This window comes from Vespula pensylvanica, chromosome 4, assembly GCF_014466175.1.
Source record: "Vespula pensylvanica isolate Volc-1 chromosome 4, ASM1446617v1, whole genome shotgun sequence".
Classification (NCBI taxonomy): domain Eukaryota; kingdom Metazoa; phylum Arthropoda; class Insecta; order Hymenoptera; family Vespidae; genus Vespula; species Vespula pensylvanica.
In genome coordinates this window covers 5,613,798-5,636,385 of record NC_057688.1, presented here as the reverse complement: position 1 = coordinate 5,636,385, position 22,588 = coordinate 5,613,798, and the positions used below count along the sequence as shown (strand labels likewise).

The 22,588-nt window shown below is 33.2% G+C and overlaps 1 protein-coding gene and 2 long non-coding RNA genes across 9 annotated transcripts in view; 1 reads left to right on the top strand and 2 right to left on the bottom strand.

Moving 5' to 3' along the window:
- LOC122628907 (box A-binding factor-like) overlaps nt 1-18,581 on the bottom strand; it is a 51,974-nt gene extending 33,393 nt beyond the window's left edge. Inside the window, exons 1-2 of one of the 5 annotated variants that reach the window (XM_043811781.1) lie at nt 17,331-18,580; nt 2,984-3,127 (exon numbers count right to left, since the gene is read on the bottom strand). Coding sequence is in view for 3 of the 5 variants with exons in the window: in XM_043811777.1 (XP_043667712.1) it covers nt 17,331-17,397 (67 nt within the window). In the remaining 2 variants the exon portion in view is untranslated. Of the gene's footprint in view, nt 1-2,983; nt 3,128-8,603; nt 9,179-10,610; nt 10,821-11,253; nt 12,036-17,330 lie in introns of those variants that run through there. The other 4 variants (XM_043811782.1, XM_043811777.1, XM_043811780.1 and 1 more) reach the window with 4 other exon arrangements.
- Nucleotides 12,442-12,955, top strand: LOC122628909. The gene is made up of 2 exons (XR_006327139.1): nt 12,442-12,714; nt 12,794-12,955. It is a non-coding gene; the product is annotated as an uncharacterized LOC122628909 (long non-coding RNA).
- Nucleotides 18,582-18,910: 329 nt separating the features above from the next.
- Nucleotides 18,911-21,161, bottom strand: LOC122628908. 3 transcript variants are annotated; one of them, XR_006327138.1, is made up of 4 exons: nt 20,352-21,161; nt 19,549-19,974; nt 19,244-19,421; nt 18,911-19,167 (listed from the first exon to the last, which is right to left on the bottom strand). It is a non-coding gene; the product is annotated as an uncharacterized LOC122628908 (long non-coding RNA). The 3 variants fall into 3 exon arrangements; XR_006327136.1 differs by having other exon boundaries at nt 18,911-19,421; XR_006327137.1 differs by having other exon boundaries at nt 18,911-19,383.
- Between the last annotated feature and the right edge of the window lie 1,427 nt (nt 21,162-22,588).

The following is a 22,588-nucleotide window of genomic DNA, read 5'->3' as shown; positions in this document are numbered from 1 at the left end:
AGAGAGAGAGAGAGAGAGAGAGAGAGAGAGAGAGAGAGAGAGAGTGAGAGAAAATATGCGGTTGGGTCATTAGCAACGCTTTGGAGAAAGAAACAATGCCGACCAGGTGAGAGGGATAGTGTCATAAACCAAACCGGAAGTGTCTCACGAATACCCCGAACGTACCAAGGATATTTGCCATTTCTTCCTGTTCGTGGACATTCTTTTTTTGATTATTTTCTCCTCCTACCTTTTTCTACATTGTCCGCTATTTACTTTCTTTCCTTTTTTTAAGCTCGAATTTTAGAAGGAAATAGCGACAAAGGATTCCGTTTCTTTTCTCGATATTTTCTATCGAACAATACTTCTAGTTTACTTAAGAAATTTCAAAATATTTTTTTTTCTCTATAGATAAGTGCACATGTTCGACATATATAAATTCCTATGGTATTTAACTGTAAATTGGATCGATCATTCGTGAGTACTATCATCTTGGTTCTCATGTTTCAAGAGAATAGAAAAAAAAAAAAACAGATAACTTCAAAGCGAAAGAACTGATCACTTTTTTCGAGAATCCCTGCTGTGACATTACGATTCGAAAGCTTATGGACATGTAGACAGGTTCCTTTTGGTTCTTCTTTTCTCTCTTTCTCTCTCTCTCTCTTTCTCTTTTTCTTTCTATTTCTCTTTGACAAAACTCACCCGTCATGAGCCGCGAAACAACGAAACACAGACAGCGTGGCGTAAGACGAGAAGCGGACAAATCGCACAGCAGGATATTTTAGAAGAGAATTCACTCCGACATATACCTATTTACATCTATGTGTTCACGTACATGCCCAGATTTTCCTTTTTTTTCCCTTCTCTCAAATTCTCCCTCCGCAATTTAAGCGCCACCTCATCGTACCCTCTCGTAAAATTATTAACGAGCTGTCGCCATTCAACATGGGCCAGACACGCTTAGCTACCCTTCGCTAAACTCACTAAAGACTATAGAAATAATATAAGAAAAAAAGAGAGAGATAAATGCTTGTTTAAAAAATTTTCGAAAAATTAAACGAAAAAAGGAATAATTCGCTAAAAGAAAGTTATTTTAATTAATCATTGCATATAGTATTCCATCAAAAGATTTTATAAAAAAAAATATATATATATACATATATAATAAAATATCGATATTCGGTCTAAATAATTGTATATATAAATAAAACTAAAAAATTTGTTCATATATCAAATATTATAAAATATATATAGAAATATATATAAAAATATATATATATAAAATTATCGATATTCCTCGATTTTTTTTTTTTGTTTTTTTTTTTTCTTTTAATTTAACGCACTCTAATCTCTTTCTTTCTCTGTACTAATCTTACTAATTAATTAATTTTCCACACCAGACCAAGGCTTATCATCAACGATTACGAGTTACATCTCTAAAGTAGGCGTTTTCTTATGTGTCTCTGGCAAATCATCCGACTCCTCTATCGTCCGTCTTTTTCTTTCTTTTTCTTTTTACCCCCAACCCCCTGCCATTCCAACCATCCCCGTGGCGCAACGTTTGTACGCGTGCCTTGGAAAAGCTTTGAAAAATGCCGACAACGATTCGCTCTTTTCACGTTTCTTATCTACCGGCTCTTCGTCGATGACTGTGACGAAAAGTTAACGGCTCTTTAGCTGCTTCTTAATAACAGCACTTTAATGAAGAATCCGTCGTCATATTTAACACTGATTTCGCATTATCGTTCATTACTACATCGTCTCTTAAAAATTCCTCCTAAAATATTTCTCCTCGCAATAACAATTCGCTCAAAGTAAATATTTGTAAATTGTACGAATCAATTTTTGTAAATAAAAACTGTGTCATTCGAAAGGAATGTAATTTTCTTTCGAGAAAGATACGTAAATAATGTTAAATGATTTTTCTCTCTGTCTTTCTTTCTTTTTTTCTCTTTCTTCCTCTCAAAAGAATTAATCGATCTTGAAATACGATCCACTGGTCCAATTCTCCATTGGACCACACCAATTACAAGTTCTTCGATTTCGTGTCTCGACGTGAAGAATCACCGAACCCGATCTCACACGAAACGAAAGAGAGAAAAAGAGAGAAGGAAAGAGTAAGAGTTTGATCTCTCGTTCCTCAGCAACCTCGAGGGTCCATCCATTTATCGATATTTTTTAAGTCGTGCGTAACTTCATTTCTACTCGTAGACGAAAAAGAAAAAAGGAATGAAAGAAAAATAGAGAAGGAGAGTGGCTCAGTTATGGAACGAAAAAGTAGTAGAGCAGTAAATCAGTCGTCGGTGGGTCGAAGGTCGTGAACGGTACGTAAAACCAATAAATATTCACGTGTACAGTATAATGGGTATATTAAGTCGTAGAAGACTCTTGAGATTTCGAGGATTCAACCATTCGGCACAGCTGGACCGTTGAAACGCAACTCCTTATTAGTTACTTCCCCTACTTATTACAATATTTCATATAAATTTACGCTTTCTCTCCCTCTCACTAAATGTCACGAGAACTGTGTCTAAAGAAGAAAAAAAAATCCCGAAAAAAAAGGATAATACCGAAATGATCTATGAGATTTTTTTGGATACTTTGGAATATTGATCATCGATCGAAGAAATGTTCACGAACGTGATGAATATCATTCTTTAGATATAATCCTGTAAACGTGCTCTCCTTATAAACTAATGAAAAATGTTTTATAGCGATAAAGTTGAATGAATCAATTACTCTTATTCTATTATTAAGATGATCTTGTAAGAAACATCGTAATGGCACGTACGTATAACGTAACGTGGATTAAAAATCACAAGCAATTATGACACGTCAGAGTGATCCAATTAGACTTTTACTCATTGTCAGAGGAAAAATATGAAAGGCTTCATATCTTTTTTTATTCGTTAGAAATAGAATTGTGTTACGTTTTAAAACTAATTAAATTCGGACCATCACTTTCTTAATTTTTTCTTAACGAAAAGAAAAATAAAACAGAGACCTCGAACTGTGCCGTAAACTCGGTTCACGAGCTTTCGTTTAGAATAAACTTGACTTTTCAACTCATCGAAATGTCCTTGTTATTCCTGCGGCTTTTCGACGTTGGCCTCGTGTCAAATCGGCACCAAAAACCCGACACCCGTCACTGCAAACAAATAATACTCCCTTTAGACTCAGAAAACTAAGAAACCAGAGCGAGTCTTCTTCCTCTTCTTATACTTTTGGCCGATCCTTCAAAGTACCTCTCTGCTTTCTTTTAAACACGATTTCTCGTGTTTGTATGTACGAAAGGCTTAACACCTTTTTCAAAGAAGATGAAGTCTTTTGAAAATCTCCTTGAAAAGCAAACGAGATCCTTCAAGAGTACCGAACGTGTTACTTTTGATTTTTCTTTGAAGCAACCGTATATGTAAGACCTATATAAATGTATATATATAAAAATAGGGTAGACGAAAAATCCTCAAGTGATTTTTGAAATAAATCGTTCAAAATTTCCTATATGATTTTCAAAATCAATTACTCTTTTATGAAACTTGTTAGAATAATTTTTTTCAGATTGTAAAATTATAAGTCTTACAATTTGAAAAATAAAATCAATCTGAAATGCCTCGAAAAAATGTAATTGATTTTTACGATCATTTAGCAACTTGGCCGAATCTATATATATGTCTATGCATGTATATACAGTGTTTAATTTTTAATAATCCTTTAAATCCTAATTAAAACCAATAAATATATGTATCAATAAAGAATAAGCTTATATCGAGAATAACAATGGACTGTTTTTGAAAAATAAAAAAAGAAGAAAGAAACGAAATGGAATAAGGAGAGGCGTTACATAGAAGAAAAATGTTTGCAGTGTACAGGCAGGCGGGTTGGTTTACGTGCTAGCCTTGCTGGCAGTACGTCTGACGTCATATCCTGCGCGGGCGGACATCCGGTTTTGCTGCTGGACTCCTGGCCCAGGGCGATAACAAAATCTACGTTTGTTAAAAAAAAAAAAAATGGAAAAACGAGAGAGACAGAGAAAGAGAAAATAGAGAGAAACATGCTCGAATAAACAAATGGATGGATTCTTTCTAACGGATAAACAATAAACGCAATAATGAAGAGGATAAATCAATAAATATATGAAAATAAATCTCTGTCCATTGCTTTAAGAATCAATCGATTTTGAAATCGTTTTCATTCTTTTGAAAAACCATAAGATTTTTTATAACTATCTTTATTTGTTATAACAAATACAAGCATGTTTTCACAAACGGAAATCATTTATCGCTCTCATTTTCAAGATTGGTATACATGGGTCTTGTCAAACGAGTCTCGTCCAGTATTCACGACGCGTTACTTCTTCGCAAGGTGGAATAAAGAAACAAAAAAAGAAAGAGATAAAGATACAGAGAAGGAGAAAGAGAGAGAAAATGAGAAGGAGAGGGTGGACAAGCCGACGAAACCATAACAATTAGTCGCTCTGCTCATTATCATCGTACGGTGTCGTTGTCCTCGAGACGGGCGAAACGAGCCTTCCGCAATCGAGAGACTTAAAGATAAGTAAACGCTCGGTGAAATTTACTGGCCGATAATTTCATTTGTCGCAAGTTTTCTCGCAATCGCGATTAATAATAAATAAGACACAACAATCTAAACGTGTGGGTAATAGAAAAAAAAACAAAACAAAACAAATAAGAAGAAAGAAAAACAACTCGATAGAAACACGTCACGATGGTCAATTAAAAAGTCATTAGTGACTTTCAACAAAGTTAACTGACTAGTCATTATTCGTTTTTTTTTTTTTTTCTTTTATTTATTTCTACTTTTCCTTTTCTTATTCTTTTTCCTCTTTTCCCGGAAAAAAAAACGAAAAGAGAAAAAAAAGAAAAAAAAATGTATAAATTGTAATATTCATAAAGACGTCATCGACGCTCTATATTTTTCCGGTAGTGCGGTTAATTTCGCATAGAGTCGTCGTTCATTGTTCCTGACCACAAATTGTGAATCCTTCTAGGGAATTCTCGACGAGATTAGTTGGAACAAAACTGCATCTACTCAAGCTAAAGAATCTCTTGGTGCCATACAGTCTAGATGTCTCTCTCTCTCTCTCCCTCTTTCTCTCTTTCTTATTCTCGGTTTTTATGTGTATGTCTGTATTCTCTGCGAAGTACGAGAAGCCCAATATCCAAGAATTTAACACGACCAACTAGCAAGCAAGCAAGTTAGCCATCCGGCCATCCAGCTATCCAACCAACCAACCACCACATTCAGTCATCGACGGCTCGAAAGGGCACAACGACAAATATTTGTCTCATTATTATTTTATGGCGGTGCTTTCTTACGTCGGATTATGAATGGTATATTGTGGGCTGTGCTTCTCTCGTTCACCATCAAACGATTTGGACTTGGCCTTTTTTCTTTATTTTTTTTCTCCGTTTTTTCTTTTTTCTTTCTTTTTTTTATTTATTCAAGGCAGAAAAAGAAATATTTCTTCGCATTCGACAAAAAATATGATCAATTTTAACTAGTATTTGTCATGAATTCTTTTAATACATTATTACATAAAACATCAAATAAAATCAGCTGATTGTACGCAGGAAAAATAGAAATGTTACATGAGAAATGTCATTATAAAGAGAAACAAAGAAAAAATTCTATGAAATACGAATTGAATTAATCGTAAAGTCAGCATGATCTTTCCGAAGAAATCAAATTGCAATCACTATCTTCACTTCGCTATACACAGATGGCTCTAGTTAATATCAAGCGGGAAAAATACTTTCAACCTTCGATTTTTTGGAATTTTATTATATTATTTTGTAAAAGAATGAAGGACTTTCTTTTTTAACAGAGGAATATAAAGTAAATTAAAATGTAAGAATTACATCGGAATAAAAAATATGGTTTCAATAAAGTGCAACGAGAATACGATCGTAACGAGAAAAAAAAAAAGACAATTTGATTTTCCTTCGAGTTCGATTTCAATACGATCGACGTTCTCCCTATTATTAATCGTTCCACCAAATCGATCACCTCGTTCTAACACGCGGAACAATCGCGACTAACGAACGTTTCCTTATGGAACCCATAAAATATCGCATGGCAGTTTGTTACTCCTGTCTCGATTTACCCTCAGTGATTCTCATCCTTGTACAATCTTTTCTCTCTTTCTCTGTCTCTCTCTCTCTCTCTCTCTCTCTCTCTCTCTCTCTCTCTCTCTCTCTGTTTGTCTTTCTCTCTCGTTTTTAAATTGATAGAAACTAAGTTTGACCTTAACTCATTGATAATTATCAAAGTCTCATTCGAGTAACATTTATGTTCGCTCATCATTCGAATGAACAAGTTCTTAAATCTAAAGAAATTCAAAAGAAGTAAATAAATTTTACAGAAATTTCATAGCTCATAAATTTGACTAACGAGTGCGTGCACTCGTACACGAGACATTTATGGTTGTATCGATATTATCATGAAATGCACTGATTCCATGGACCATTCTAATGATCAAGCTCAACATCCTTACGAGCAAGAGAATGGTTTGCCAAAGGATGAGGAGAACACGCAGAACGGTTTCTGATGTGTTTTGATAAGCCATACACGTCCGACACACGTAGATAACCGTGCAAGTGTTGGGGGCGTTTTCCGGGGCGGCTTTGATTCCTCAGGGACATGATCTTTTTTTTCTCTTTTTTTTCTTTTTCTCTTTTTCTCTTTCTCTCTTTTTCTCTCTATCTGTCCTTGTGTCTCTCTTTCCATCTCTTTCTCTTTCTCTTACATGAACATACACATTCACTTATAACTTATAACAAAAAGTAATTAAATTTAAGCCTTCAAAAATAAAAATAGAGACGAAGAAAAAACAAATGACTAATAACAAATAAAATATGATCTTTCAATAACAACCAATAGACAATATTTAAAGAAAACACCGAGAAAGAAAAATATGGGACTAACTCGAAAGAATAGAAACCACTTGAGTTTTCCAACTTACAACCCTTTCCTAATCTCTTGGGAGATACTCCCCAATGAACATACGAGTACTTTCAACAACATCGTCTTTTCCTAATCGTTCGCGTCTAATCGATCACGGCGCCATGCCTTCACCATGGCGTACGGCACTTCCTCGGAAAGTGACTCCTCCCACTAACTGTCCCTTATTTTTCGGAGGCGTGGCTCGGATTACATTTGTCTTTTATCCTTGACCACCAAACGATAACCAAAATATTTTGGAAAATTTCTATCGATCAATTTGCAAATACAATAATTATATAATAGATACATGTTGATAAAATAAAACCAATCAATGCAGTATTCTATATATCTCTTATTTAAGCGAACAAGAATGAAATTGAAAAGAAAAGAACATAAATCGTAAATTGTCAAAAATCGTAAGTCTAATTGTAATTCGTGCGTACATAGATACATACATACATACATACATACATACATACATACATACATATATATATATATTTATTTAAGAACATCAATGCTACGTGTTAAAAGTGCCACGTTACTAGAACCTAATCACCGTTTGAGTCTCATTAACATAAGCCACGAGCTTCACCGTTACCTTCCCTGTCTTCGTTGAACCAAGTGGGCCGCCAACGACATGGTATTATTATAAACGATAAAACCCGCATAAAGTGGAAGCGTGTATAGAGTTGCTTGGTAGGGCTGCCAACCACATAAAACACGAAAGAGTGGGAGAGAGAGGAGAGAGGAGAGAGGAAAGGAGAGAGAGAAAAAAAGAGAGACTACGCAGTCGTTTCCGTTCTACCTCCGCCTGGGAAAATAACCGCCTCTTTTTACCCTCTCTTATCACTGCCCACGAACTTATGACTACGACGAGCGGATGGACACATACGTTGCCTGTTCAGCTGTCTATCCACCAACGAAGGAGAATAAGAAAGAGAGAAAGAGAGAGAAAGGAAAAAAACGAAGAAAATGTTGGCATAGTTTGGAAAGAGCTTACTCTGTCACCCCCACGTGTCAGACAACCCCCCGTAAAAACTGAATACACCAGGTGCGACTGCTGCAAGATTTTCTTTCAAAATCGACATCTTCTAAACGATAATGTCTGAAACGGTGATTTGTAAAAAAAAAAAAAAAAAAAAAAATTATTAATAACGTATAACGACTTCTAGCTATAAATTTATTATTTACAATTATAGTCGTATTAATGATCATAATTGTGATAATTACGATGTCAATGAACTATGGTTATTTGATAACGTGATATCGATTAGATAGATCGTGATCTGGATTAGATGAAAATATCCAAGGAATTCAATTTGTCTATGCGTATCTAATCGTTAATGTTAACTGTTGTCAATAATAGAAAAAAGAAGAAAAAAGAGGGAGAGAGAGAGAGAGAGAGAGAGAGAGAGAGAAAAAAAGACGAAACGAGGAACCAAAGAAAAGGAAATGAAAAGGAGAAGGGAGAGACGACTTCATCGAAAGAAAACGAGAAAGAGAGTGAGTCTGGTGCAAGGTGGAGGTGGTAACAATGCTGAAGTTTATCTCCACGTCCTTGGCTAATCTCTCTGCCCGCAAGAAGATTACTCTATCGCAACGATTTGTGCTACGTTTATGATACATGCTTACTACTCACCCATACCACGAGTACGTACCTGGTAATTGATGAAAGAACAATATCGATGATATCATAATGCAGACGATTCTAACTAACGCTTCAATTATTACGATTTAATCCTTCTTCTCCTATCTTCTGGATTCAAATGATCTTCGAACTAGTAACACGAAACACTCTTTTTTCCCGTAGAAAATAATATATAAAAATAATTTTCAATTATAATTAATATGATTTTGCGATCAAACTAATGATCACAATTATGATCACACTGATCATTATCATTTTTATCGATCGAAGATTTGAAACAACTTAAAATAAGAAAAAGATATTGATATTCATTTGAACGTTTAAGAGACGGTTGACAGTCATTATTAAGACCGACGTAGCTTGAAACTCCTCGAATTCCGCCCACGCACATATACACTTCTATATTATACATGTCTTTGTGTGTCCAAGTATACGGGGACACGACGTTACTAGGGAACAGTAAACGCGATGCGATGCGTTTTACGTTGGATCGCACTGCGAAACGCTATCGCGGACCGACCACTGAGCGATACCTTATCTGAACTAGTTGTGTGCCAACAGTGACTCTCAACTTCTATTTCTACGCGCATACATATATATATATATACACATATATATACAATAAATATAACTTTGTTGTTCGTATTAAGGTTACGTATACAGATATACAAAGAAATAGAAAATATCTTTGATCCTTTAAGATCTTATGTTCAAAATGAAATACAATTTAAATTAAATAAATCTAGAAAAAATTTCTCAATTCGAAAATAACAAATATCTAAACAAATAAATAAATAGATATATATATCTTTTTCTGTTTCTAAAAAATGAAATAATAATAAAAAAGATGAAATAATTACAAAGCACTTTTCTCTTTTGAATTCTAACGCATCGTTCGCGTGAAATGCATTTCAATCGTAATCGAATACACGATCCGTATGTAAACACGCGTTAAGAATTGGTATGGGGAGCCGCGTCGGATGTCAGAACCCGAAGATTCTTATCTATATGATAAGACGCAGCATTCATGTGAGTTTCATTAGGCTTAACCGTTGAATCCTTCCTTGAAAAGTGACGCCTTTTCGCATACATATTTACTCGTATATAGTACAATTAGCAAATCGGTTTTTAATCATAAAATTGAGTATAAAAAATAAATTAAGTCAAAGTGGAACTAAAAGATAATTAATTTTTGACGATATAACTTCAGCGATGATATTTGATTTAACGATTTAAAACTACACAACTGTTATAATTTAAATTACGGAAGATTATAATAAAAAACTCTGGTAGCGCACTTCGATTTTTTACTTCGATATTAATCATTATAAATCCTACGAAAAGACAAACATGCTCGCGTAATTCGAAACGAGTTTTCGTAAAAGATACTTCCAACGAAAGAAATTATCGGCACTCGATGAATATTATCCTAATCACTACATTTTGATGTTATAAAGGAATAAGACAACGGGATCGATTCATCGTAAGCTCGAAGGGCAAACTTATTAACCGAGTTCTTCGTGATGTGTATGAAACGAGAGTCGAAGACTTACTGATCTATGTATATACGAGGTGTACCATAATATACATATTCTCCAACGATAAATATATTAAAAGAAAACAAACAACACAAGTTCGCACGAACGTTTGTTCTATAGAGGTCCTATCAACAGAAATTATTTTTAAAAACTAATGGAATAGTCTTCACGTTTATAACTCTCAATATATTCAAAATTATTAAGTATATGATTAATATTCTTAGAAAAAAAAAAAAGAAAATAAAATAAGAAATATATAATTTAATAATTCCTAATAAATTTGACAATACAATTAATTGAAAGCAAAAGTGATAATTTTAACTCGTAAAAAAATCTCAAATGAAACACAAACGTATGTTCTTTACTCGCACGTGCTAAATCCATCCCTGAAGTTATGAGCACGCATATTATTGTGGTACACCCTATATGTCGTGAGATAAGTCATATCGGTGTGTACCGGTCGATAGAAAGGCACATACCATTTCGCTTAACGGGCTACCAAGATAGAACAAGACGGTGCATGTGCCAGATATCGTGTCGACGGTATTGGTGCGCATTATCACTCGGTATTTCGTGAAATCAGTCGCCGCGAGAGCTGCCTCCGGCTCAGTACACCAACGGACCGCTCCATGAAGTACCTTTCTCCTTCTAACAGTCTCTTTCTCTCTGTGTCCTTTTTTTTCTCTCACCTACGCCATAAAAAAGAAAAAAAGAGAGAACGAGACCGTTCGTTTGAAGCCTCTCGAAATTATTGACGTTTAAAACGGAGTAATAAGTAAGATCGTGTGTGTAATAAAAAGAAAAATGAAAAAAGAAAAAAAAAAAGAAAAATCGGTGTTAATTAACAACTCTATCTCGAGTGTTTTCTTCTACGATTGTCTGTGAGCGACGATAAATATGATAAGATTGTAAAAATTGTGCATTAAGTTTTTTAATGTTAAATGTTATCACTTTAAGTTCCGATTTTTTAATTTTTCATGACAAATTTTGTGTACGTATATATTGTTGCATCACATGCGTATGCATATGTATGTATGTATGTATGGATGTATGTATGTATGTATGTATGTATGTACGTATGTACGTATGTACGTATGTATGCATGTATGTACCTATACTTACGTTAAAATCCCTGGAAGTCAGGTTGGACGATGCTACGAATTGTTTACGAAATGCTTGAACGTTTCTTCGTTACGCGAACGAATGTGCGAGTCGTTAAGTAGGCTCGTTCGATAGCCTTGAACGAAAAAAACACCACGTATTTCGTGACGTCGTAATTCGCGCTTTTTTTCTTTCTTTTTTCCTTCTTTTACCGCGTAACGATTCCTATCGATGAAGGAGAAAAAAACTAAAGGAAACAAAAAAGAAAACAAAACGCGAAGTAAAAAGAATTGAAATGAAAGAAAAAATTAACTTATATAGTTAACAATTATTTTCAAAAATAGTATAATTATGTTATCTTTATGTTCGATTTTCACAATTTATGGATAATATCGAATATTTTCGCTATGGGACACCCGGTATATAGGAAGTAAGCACACTCAGCCACGAACGCAGCAGCACTGCACCGATGCAATATGTTCCAACGTGTTGTTTCTGTTTCTTTTTCTTTTTGTTTCTTTTCTTTCTCCTTTTTTTTTTGTAGTTGCACCGACCGAGAGAGAACCGTTTCAGGAAACTCGAAAACAATCGACCACCGGCGCACTAACTCGAAATGACGTAATATAATACACTAACTGCACATGCTCGTCGTCCATGTCGGCAAACTTAACGTGAACAAGTGTCCATTGGTTTTACGAAATAATTGTACAAAATTAAATGCAACTCGACTATAACACGAAAAATCGACACGAGTGTTTACGGTCGTTGTACAATACTTTTTTCCATTTTCTTTTTCTTTTTTTTTTTTTTTTTTTTTTTTGTTTAATTCTATTATGTTTTAATATCGAATCAAATTACTTGTGAGAATTATTAATAACGCGACATAAGAAGCAAAGTTCACAGTTTATTATACAGCACATGTCTGTTTCTCAAATTAGATAAATCAATAAATCATACTTATTCAATTTTTTAATTAATAAGAGAATTAGAATAATTTAAAAAAATTTTTTTTCTAGATAAAGTAACCTTAATATGTCATCGAGATAATTAATCCTCTATAACTTTATATAACTTTAAAGTCACTTTTATATATATATATATATATATATATATATATTTGAATTTGTAATTTGATTACATTTTAATGCAAGTTGCACTTACTTTAATATAATTGTATTAAAACAAGTAATGCTATAACTTTCACGTTATATAATTTTTTTGTGGAAGCAAAAAAAAATTGGATTGTAGAGAATTAATATTATACTATTTTACCAAGGAAAAAAAGTCTTTAAAAATACATTTTATACTAAAAAAGAAAAGAGAAAATATTGCTAACGAAGTTAAAAGCAATTGTAAAGCATTAAAAATCAATCGTTAGAGAACGTTAAGATCGTAAAGGAAACCATGCTTGTTAGATTTACCAGTATTACGTGCAATCTAGATTCGTCAGCCATCGTTAAGGCATAATTTCTGCTGGCTTACGTAAGTCTATGTACTTATATTTCCATAACAACGTACTTTTCTTATTTTTGAATTCTAATCTCTTCTATTTTACCTAAAGACACACTTTCGTTTGGAGAAAAGTATGCTTGTAGAGAGGGTATAGTTATCTACCTTTCTTCAATATTACTGAATCCTTCTTAGGATCCAGACGTATAACTCACGAGTCAGAGATAAAAAGAAAACGGGTGCTCTTTAAGAAAGAAGGAGAGAGAAAAAGAGAGTGAGAGAGAGAGTGAGAGAGAGAGAAAGAGAAAAAAGAAAAAGAATGAAAGAAGAAAACGACGACAAGTTCGTGACGAGAAACACTTTGTAGAAGACGAATTCCAAGAAAATTCGAACTGGATATAAGGTACGAATAGAAAATCTTGAAAAAGGGAAAGTAAAGTAACGAGTTCGATGCATATAACCATCTGTTTTTTCCGATACTGACATTATTGCGAAGGTTAACATTATAAATTTCAAGGTTTTACGATTATAAAAGAACGTCTATGATTAACGTGGCCTTGAGTTTAAACATGACGATCATTGAAGTTTTTATATGTGTGATGTCAATCGATCGAGAATGAATTATTTTAATCCAAACATGTATTTATACTTCGCAATGTTATGGTGTTTGTTCTAAGAAAAAAAAAAAAAAAGATTATTACGATCTAGTAAAAAGGTCGATTTAAAAATGATCTATCTTGGATCGGATTTAACGGAAGGCGGAGCGTATACGGTAGGAAGAGCTCAATTCTTCTTAACGAACCATTCGCCTTTCACCGTGTTGCCGCCATTTTCAAGAATCTCATGCTCTATCATATACAATTCGTTTAGTACGAAGACAAAATATCCTTTAAGTGAAATTTCGTATATATTTGTTTTTCTCGAAAAAAAATTGAACAACAAAATTTCACGATTTCTTAATTCGATGGACATACGTTTTCATGTATGTTATACCGATGCAAAAAAAGTTATTCTAAAGAAAAAAAAAGAAAAAAAGAAAAAAATAAAAGAAAATAAAAAGAAATAAAAAAAAATTAAAGAACGCACTGATAACACGGAATTGGACTTGGATCCAGCGGTTACGTACATATCTCTGAAAAATTGAAATTAAACGTCATTATTGCTATATCATTCTCTTCTTGTCTCGAAATATTGATCATTAGAAATAATCGAGATAAAGAAATTCAAAGAGAAAGAGAACGAGAGATAAAGACTAAAAAAAAAAAGAGTAGTTGCATATCTGCCTGCAAGTGAAGTTAAGACCTTTCTCTTAGAAATAAATATATTACATAATATCTATGCATCGTTGATAAAGACTTAGAATAAAGAATAGATTTCGTTTAATACAAACATCAAAATGAGATTAATGTAACTAAAAAGAAACCCATAAAAAAAGATAATAAATAACGAAATAATAATAAACAAAGATACTTAAGTTAAAACATATTAAAGATTACATTGAAATTTTATCGTTTTCGTTATCATATATATTCTCCATTCAAAAAATTCTAATCACGAATAGACAGTTTGTTCTTGCCTTGTCATTGTCTTGTCTTAGACTAATTTTTATATTGTGATATATATAAAAAGGACATCGTTAATAAAGAAAATCCTCAAAAAGGAAATCTCTATGAACGTAATAAGACATATCATCGATAATAAAACGCTCGATGAATATGATTCATAATACGTCTAATAAGAGTCAAATCCGTCGTTGCATTATTAGATTAGAACACTTTTGCGGTTAATCTGACTGCAAAGAAGATACCGCGAAAAAGATAGATAAAGGCTAACGACACTCAACGATATCTTTGGAAGCTGTATAGTAATGTGAAGAGACAGAGATAATACGTCATCTGCATAGGCTAATTATGAGATCGATAATTACAAGTTGCATACATATATAAATCATTAATGTTTATTCGTCTAATTTTTCTCAATGTTTTGCGAATAACATTTCTGCTTCTTTAGAGAAAAAAAAAATAATAAAAAAAAAAGAAAATGAGAATTATATATTTTTATTTAAATATTAGTGCGATGAATTCATCGACAATAATGAATGTCGACGAGCGAATGTTTAAATTAGTTTCGACGGATGTGGTCTACGTTCAAGGAAATAACGGTTATCCTTTTTAAAAAAAAGAATGCTTTAAAACTTGCAATAATAATATGTGCATAGAGAAATGCGATAACGTAAACGAGTGAAAAATAATCGATGACAATAATATTGACAACGATTACGTCGATGTTTTTCAAAAATTCCTTCAAAGAAACCCAAGAAAATTCTATGCATGCTTTCTACCTTCCCTTATCTTTTTCCATCTCCATAATTTCCACTTAAGAATCGAAAAAACTTTTCTAAACTATGACGCAAAATAAAAGAAATTTCGAACGAACGAATCTGTTAAATGAAAAGAGAGATTCAAAGAGATAGAAAGATGCCGATGATTTAATGTACATTTATTTACTTGAACTTTGACTCTTTTGCTTCAGCCTGACCTCAGAATAGAATGGTCGACTGTGTGTATGTATTTATTTGTACGTGTATGTGTAAGTACATCCGTTAAATCTAGTATTTCTTTTTCGTTTTCATGGAAGAAAAATAATTCGTTAGAAACAAAATATATTCTTATTCCATTCAAACACGGTGAGAAAACGGCACGGAATTTCTTAATTGACAGGAGAAAGTCAGCTTTGTGTGACGATACTTAAGTTAAAGTATATTTTGAAAATTTTCATTAGACTTTGAAAACGATTATTACAACAGTAATTAGAAAATTCAGACAAGATCTAAGGAAAATCCAAGTTTCCCTATTTTTTGTTTTCTATTTTTTTTTTCTTTTTATTATCAAAAAGTAAAATTTTTATTAACGTTTCGCTTTTATCATCTGACGAAAACCATTTGCGTATATATATATATATATATATATATATACACACACATAAAAAAAAAAGTTTCTCTCGGACGACCCGACATCGTGCACTCTCACCTCTTATTTACGTAAGAATCATTATAAGATACAACGTTCATACAAGAACATTTCTGACTGAGAATGCGATAAATACTTCAAACTTCACCTAAATTCAAATAAATTCGTCTAATAACTCGATCGTTAGTTTGGCTCAAATATTAGTCGAAAAGAAGGAACTTTACATCGATTGTAAATACATCCGATAGTCTCATTCTATAAATAAAATACATGAATTTCAAAGGAATTTCGAAAAAGTCCGATTTTTATTTTCGAAAGAAATTTTGAAAGGGGAATGAATGTTGGTCAACAGATTCGGGTCAAAGTACAATTTTGTGAGTCACATGATCGAGGAACTTGACGAACTTTTCGGAACGTACTTCGTACTATTTGATCTTAGTCTATTTTCATAAAATATCTATCTTAAATAGGATGTAAAAGGAAGATAAGAAAATTGCTCTCTCGAGTTAAATGATCGTCTTAAAAGTCTAACGTAATATTCTACGTTAGACGTTTTGTCTTCGTCTAAATGACGAAAAAAATAATGAAAAAGAAAAAATATAATAAAAAAGAAAAACAAAAAAATTGCAAAATTCAACAAGGAAGGAGATCACTTGCATTTTAACGTCAATCGTGACGAGCGATTGAGTGACTCAAGGGACAAGTGACGCAGCGAACAAGTGTTTAAATAGAAATAATGGCGACCCTGGACGATCGTTCGAACCGATAAAATTCAAACGTATTCGAGACTGCGACAACGACGAAGGTAGCCCAATAGAAATTTATTAGTTAAAAACTCGACCGTTCGTTTTCTTTCCTGCGTTTGTTCTTTCCCAAGCAAACTTTTTCAATAATTCTCAACCATTCTACTGAATGTAGAACGTTCTCGTAAACGAGAAAAAATATATGAAAATATGTTTCATAACTAGTTTCATATAAAACGAACTTGCTATAAGGGTCATCGCCATTTGGATTGTTTATTCGTTAGCAGCAATGATGCAAGATAAGGAGATGCGAACGATCGAGTTTTTGCGATATCACATGAATACTTGATAACAAACAAGATGGATCGTGTTTTTGTCAAAGAATTAAAACTTTCGTAATCCTTTTTGTGACCTTCGACGATTGATCGTATGCTAAATCATAAGAAAAAATTTGTAGCGAATTCGTGAGACACCTGATCGTTTAATTATACGAAAAAGAAAAGGTAACATCAAAGGCGATAATATAAAAAGATCGATACTTGGACGATTAATAAAAGAAAAAAGATCATAAAGAACGAGAAACGACAAAATTAAATTCATGAACGGCAGTCGATCGTTTACGCACGTCAATTGCTGTACCAGCGGCTTGTACATAACGACAACGATGGCTGCTTTATCGCACGCAGGGGCGACGTTATCACTCTGATACCCAACGTATATACATTCCCCGCGAGCAGCCCCCGGTCTCCAGTAACTCGCGGACCACCGGCCCAGTTCACGCAACACGCTTTCGGTAACACGATGACACCGACATCGATTCGCGGCATTGACTCTTCGTAAAATCCTCCGATCGAAATAGAAGCAATAAGGGCAAGAAGAAAAACAAACAAAAAGAAAAAAGGTTACGTGAAAGGAATTAAACATTAGAACTACTCACCAAAATCACGATGTCGATATTTGGTCACTTCGGGTTCTCCACAGTCGTCACTTCTTCTTCTTTTCATCTTCCTCTTCAAAAGTGTCCAAATCGGCAGAAAAGATAGAGTAGTAAATCACAATGAATATTATATCAACCAACGTATTCATCAATGAATTACTGTCAGCGTTTTGTTTTTTATCCCTATCCTTTCAATAGAAAACTAGTTTTGCAAGCTAACCTTTTTATTCTCTTAGCCTTCCTCTTTCTCTCTCTCTCTCTCTCTCTCTCTCTCTCTGTCTCTCCCTTTCTCTCCCTCTCTCTTTCTTTCTCTCCCTCTCTCTCTTTTTTTATCTATCAATTTCTCGCTTATTTCTCTCGAATGATATCTCTCCAGACGTTCGAAGCAAAAGACAGAAACGTAATGAGTAAGTAGTAAGGCTTGCGTGAGTACCGATCGACGAGTCGTTGAAAATAAAATTTCTTTACTCGCTCGTTCTAATACGAGACTCTCTCGTTGGCCACTGCTCTATGATCGAAAGCGGAGCTCGTGTATATTATGTACATAGAGCCCGAGCTGTGGCGAACGTGGCGCGAGCACCAAAGAGAAAAAGAAAGGGAAGAAGAAAGAGAGAGAGAGAGAGAGAGAGAGAGAGAAACAGGGAGAGAAACAGAGAGAGAGAAAGAGAGAGAGAGAGAGACAGAGACAGAGAGAATGGAAAAGAAAAGGAAGTATTGGCTAACTCAAGGAATAGAGAAAGAGAAAGAGAGACAGAGAGAGAGGAATAGAGACAGAGAAAGAAAATGAGAGGAGGGGGTGAACTCCACGAAGCGAATACTTAGGTCAAACTAAAGTTGGAGAGGGGAGAGGAATTGATGCCCACCACGTCCTGCTTAGCAAGGTAGTGGGCATGGCGCGAATCGAGCTGGGAGAAACGCGTTCTTCTTACTTCTGCGCGCGCATAAGTCTCTTATCAGTGAGAAGTTCAAAGAGAGAGAGACAGTGAGAGAGAAAGAGAGAAGGGAGGAAAGGAGCGTGGCCAAGACACCCTCTCGCTCTTCAACGTTTGAACATTGGACGTAGCATATATGCTATTTAGATATACTTTTTTTTTTGTAATAAAGCCAATGTAAAAAAGAAAGGAAAAAGACTGAGAGAATCGTTAAATCATTGTTTTCTTCCTGAATCGCATACTTTTTGTATTCAATCTTTTTGTTTATCCGTCTGTAAAAAAAATTGAAATTATATTAAAAAGTATTCATTCGATAGGTTCATTTTGTTTGCAACAAAAATTTTGGAAAAAATAACTTGCAATTGTATTACTTGTTGACGATGAAATATTTTTATGGTTTCCTACCTTTGCTATCTAGATTCGCTTTAAAACGTATTTATTATAGTAAACAACACTAAATTCAACAAGATCTATTTTGATAAATTCTTCCAACAAAATACTTCCAAAACATTCCAAAAAAGTATTCTTTAAAGTTTCGAAAATAAAAGCAATAAATCATCTTGTTTTCTTACTGTATTGATTCATTCCTACTTCAAAAATAAAGATAGAAAAGGATATAATATATGAAGTTGAAAGAATAACCTTAAGTAACAAAGAGAAAATGTTATGTATTTACAGGATTTTAAAATGAGTCATAATAACAAGCAGTAGCGGATTTACAAACAAGTAGTGAAGGTAATTGTTTCTGGCCCCATAAGATAGAAGCTCCTATACAACAATATGAATTTATATCATATAATATGTCTAATTTATTATCCAATGACCGATATATAATTTTTATTTCTATATTTGCGACTGTAATCAAATGTGGGACTATAATGAAGAGTATCCACTTCATTACATCACTAAATGAAATATAATCCCCATTTCATCATTTGCATGAACAATTGAATCGAAAAAATATATATTGTACATACATACATTTATTATAATGAGAATCCAAAAATTGATAACACCTCGGACACCTCGAAAATTAAATCCGCTGCTGCTAACAACCCTATTCACCATCACTTTCCACACGTTGAAAATTATTCATATTCTCAGAATAATCATAAACAACCCTGATGCAAGTTTGGATACTTTTTAATATCAGTGATAACTAAATTAGAATCCAATGAAGATGTCAACTTGTTGTTAATATCGTAAATAGTTGATACTTTATAAATATAATTAGTAAGAAATTTTCTTAATGAATAGATCGATATGTAACATTAATATTCACTTACTGTTTAATACAGATTCACGAACTCGCTTATCGACTAAAAAAATCACATCGCTAAATATTCAAATTTATGATGTGTAAATTACAGCAGCGAGGATCGTCATTTTCTTATCGAACTGTCTAACGTAACATGCATTCTGATTGTCGCAGATGTATTCTGTAACGTGACCCTGCAAAGTCGCACTTTCGAACACGTTGCGTACGTACATACATATATACATCATACACACACATATATTATATATATATATATGTATGTATGTAGATTTATATGTGTATCAGGTACGACATCGATTCCTGGCATTGTGAGCGTTCAAATCACCCCGTACCACCGTAATCTCGAATATACGGATATCATAGCTATCTACTTTTAAGCGGGAATATCAAGTTGTTCTTTTAGGATTATAAATGGACATTGACATACTTTTATCTGTAACAAAAACAATTATAATTATTAATTTCCATTCTCCTTAACAGAATATATATTTCATACCTTATTTTCACATTTCATTAACTAAAATCTTCATATTTGTGATCATATTTTTTTCATGAAGGTTTAATCTTTTTATTCAAATTATTTTCTAATGGTGATATTGAAATAAATGGATTCTACGATTCGTGATACCAAAATGATACAAAAATGATACAAAAATGATACAAGGAAGATACCAAGATGGATGACAGTATTATGAATTTGAAATTCGATGGACACCCAGTAGATGAAATTATAGGTAGGTGCATGCACATAAAGGAGTAAAACGTTAACTGTGGTAGTAACATCAACTAGAAACGATAATAATGCCTGACCCTTGTCGAAGAAACGTCGTTATGGAAGTCTAAGAACGAGCGAAGAACTTGGCTTTGTACTCGACGCCAAGTGGTTGTTCGCACACTGTATCCGTCCATACTCATTTATATTGCCTCTAAACGATTTCCATACTAATCGTTCATTGTTTCTCTTCCGGTTTTCTAACTAACGTAACGCGTCTTATACTCGTTTCATTTGTTCATATCGAGAACGATCTCGTTTACCTTCTCGTCTCTCGGCTCGATCGCTAATATGAAAAACATTTCGAATATTGGCAATTATAAATTTACGACGAGAGTCAAGCAAGGAAATATAATATACATACACAATGCATAACAAAAAATGGTTCTTACGAATACGTAATAATTCTAAAGATGTCTACCGATGGCGCCTCGAACCAAACGAATGACTTTTTTATCATCCTCCTTTAGATTTATTCCCTTTCTCTCTCTATGGATAACTTATCGATTAAAACTGTTCACCAACTTTTACTCGTAGCGCATGTGACTTCAGCAACAGGTATAGAAAAAATATGAATTAGAAATGCAATAAAGAAATACTATTAGAATTTTTCAATGCGTTTCTTCAAGAAATTATTTCAGAACTTTACTACATCTTATCTATTTATCCATTCATGTATGATCATCATCGCAAAACATAATTTAATGTTTAATTAGAATCAGAAAGAAAAGATTTGGGAAACGCACTGAATTATGCAGCCATTCGCCCGGTAGTACTTGCATTATATAATCTAGATATAAATTCCAATAATTGCAAGTAATACCGACCCAGGTCTCACCACGTGGAGGTTGCTGCATCTGGAGACCCACAAGCTAATGATGACTCTACTCTTAAATCTTCTAGAAAACATGCCGCTTAACGAGAATTTAGGACCTATGGTCTATGCTAAAGGTCAGACCCTGTAAATAATAAAACTTTCGAAAAGCTTCAAAAGACTAACCACTACTATTGAACACAATCATTACTGTGTTCAAACGTTCAAAAAAAATTCATAGTAGATCTTACTATTTCAGAAGTTCTGCGATGTTTTCAAAATATGTACGATTTAAATCAAGATAGGAATTGGTTGATTCGTAGGTAGTTGAAAATAAGCTGAGTCGATATCATTGTAGGTTGAGATCTTCTTCAATAACGCACTGATTATCTATCAATACGTAATAATTATTTATTAATTAAATATTAAGAAGGTCGCTAAATTTATTTCACTAAACTCTACTGTTTTTTACAACTATTAAAAAAGCAACAAATTTTGCTTTTCTAACTATGCAACATAGAAAAAATGAATTTGACGACTGCATTGCATTCGATCGATGCAAGTACACTTGTTATTTAAATCGTATCATGTGTCCAAATTATTAAAGCCACGATTTGTTGAGAATTTCTGCGAAAAATCATTACGCAAGATAATATACATGAAACGTATCCAAAAAAGTGGACAGAGATCTTATTCTTTCATTAAAAATATATTCTTTTTTCTTCTGTTATTATGAATCATCATTGTCATATATATGTATGATGTACATGATTTATATATTATTTAAGTATATATGTATTTTTTCTTCTTACCATTATTTTTATTCTTATATTTTGATATTATATATCATAGTAATAATAGTAATGGTAATAGTAATAATATAAAATAGATTACTCCTACAAGGAAACTCATCCAAGGGAAACCATAAAAAAAATAGTGCTAGTTCTACCTCATAGTTAAGATGGAAACGAACTCACGCTTTGATTTTTCCAAAAATGCATACAAAAAGAACAAATTAATTTATGTTCATTTACATTAAAGAAAAAAATAGACGGAATCCATCCAGATTCAAACTCATACTTCCTGAATTACGAATCTAGATGTTTACCATTCTGTTTAACATTTCTAATAAAATTTTTACATTTCTATATAAAATATAATGAGTATTACTAATTGTCCTAAAGCTTAACAGTATCTCAAAAACTTAGACCCATTAACATGGATAGCTATAAACACATTATTTTTGCCATGGAATTATCTATCCAAAACTCGTTAAAATATCTGAGTAAATATCGTAGCTTCTCCATATGAGGCATCGCAAAATGAATTTCCTTACATTTAGAATGGATAAGAAAATCTGAACAACAGTTTACGTGCACAAATAAGCAAGCAATCGTCTACTTCATGGAAACAAAACACATCCCATTTAAACGTTTATATAGAAATCATTAGTGGAAGTAC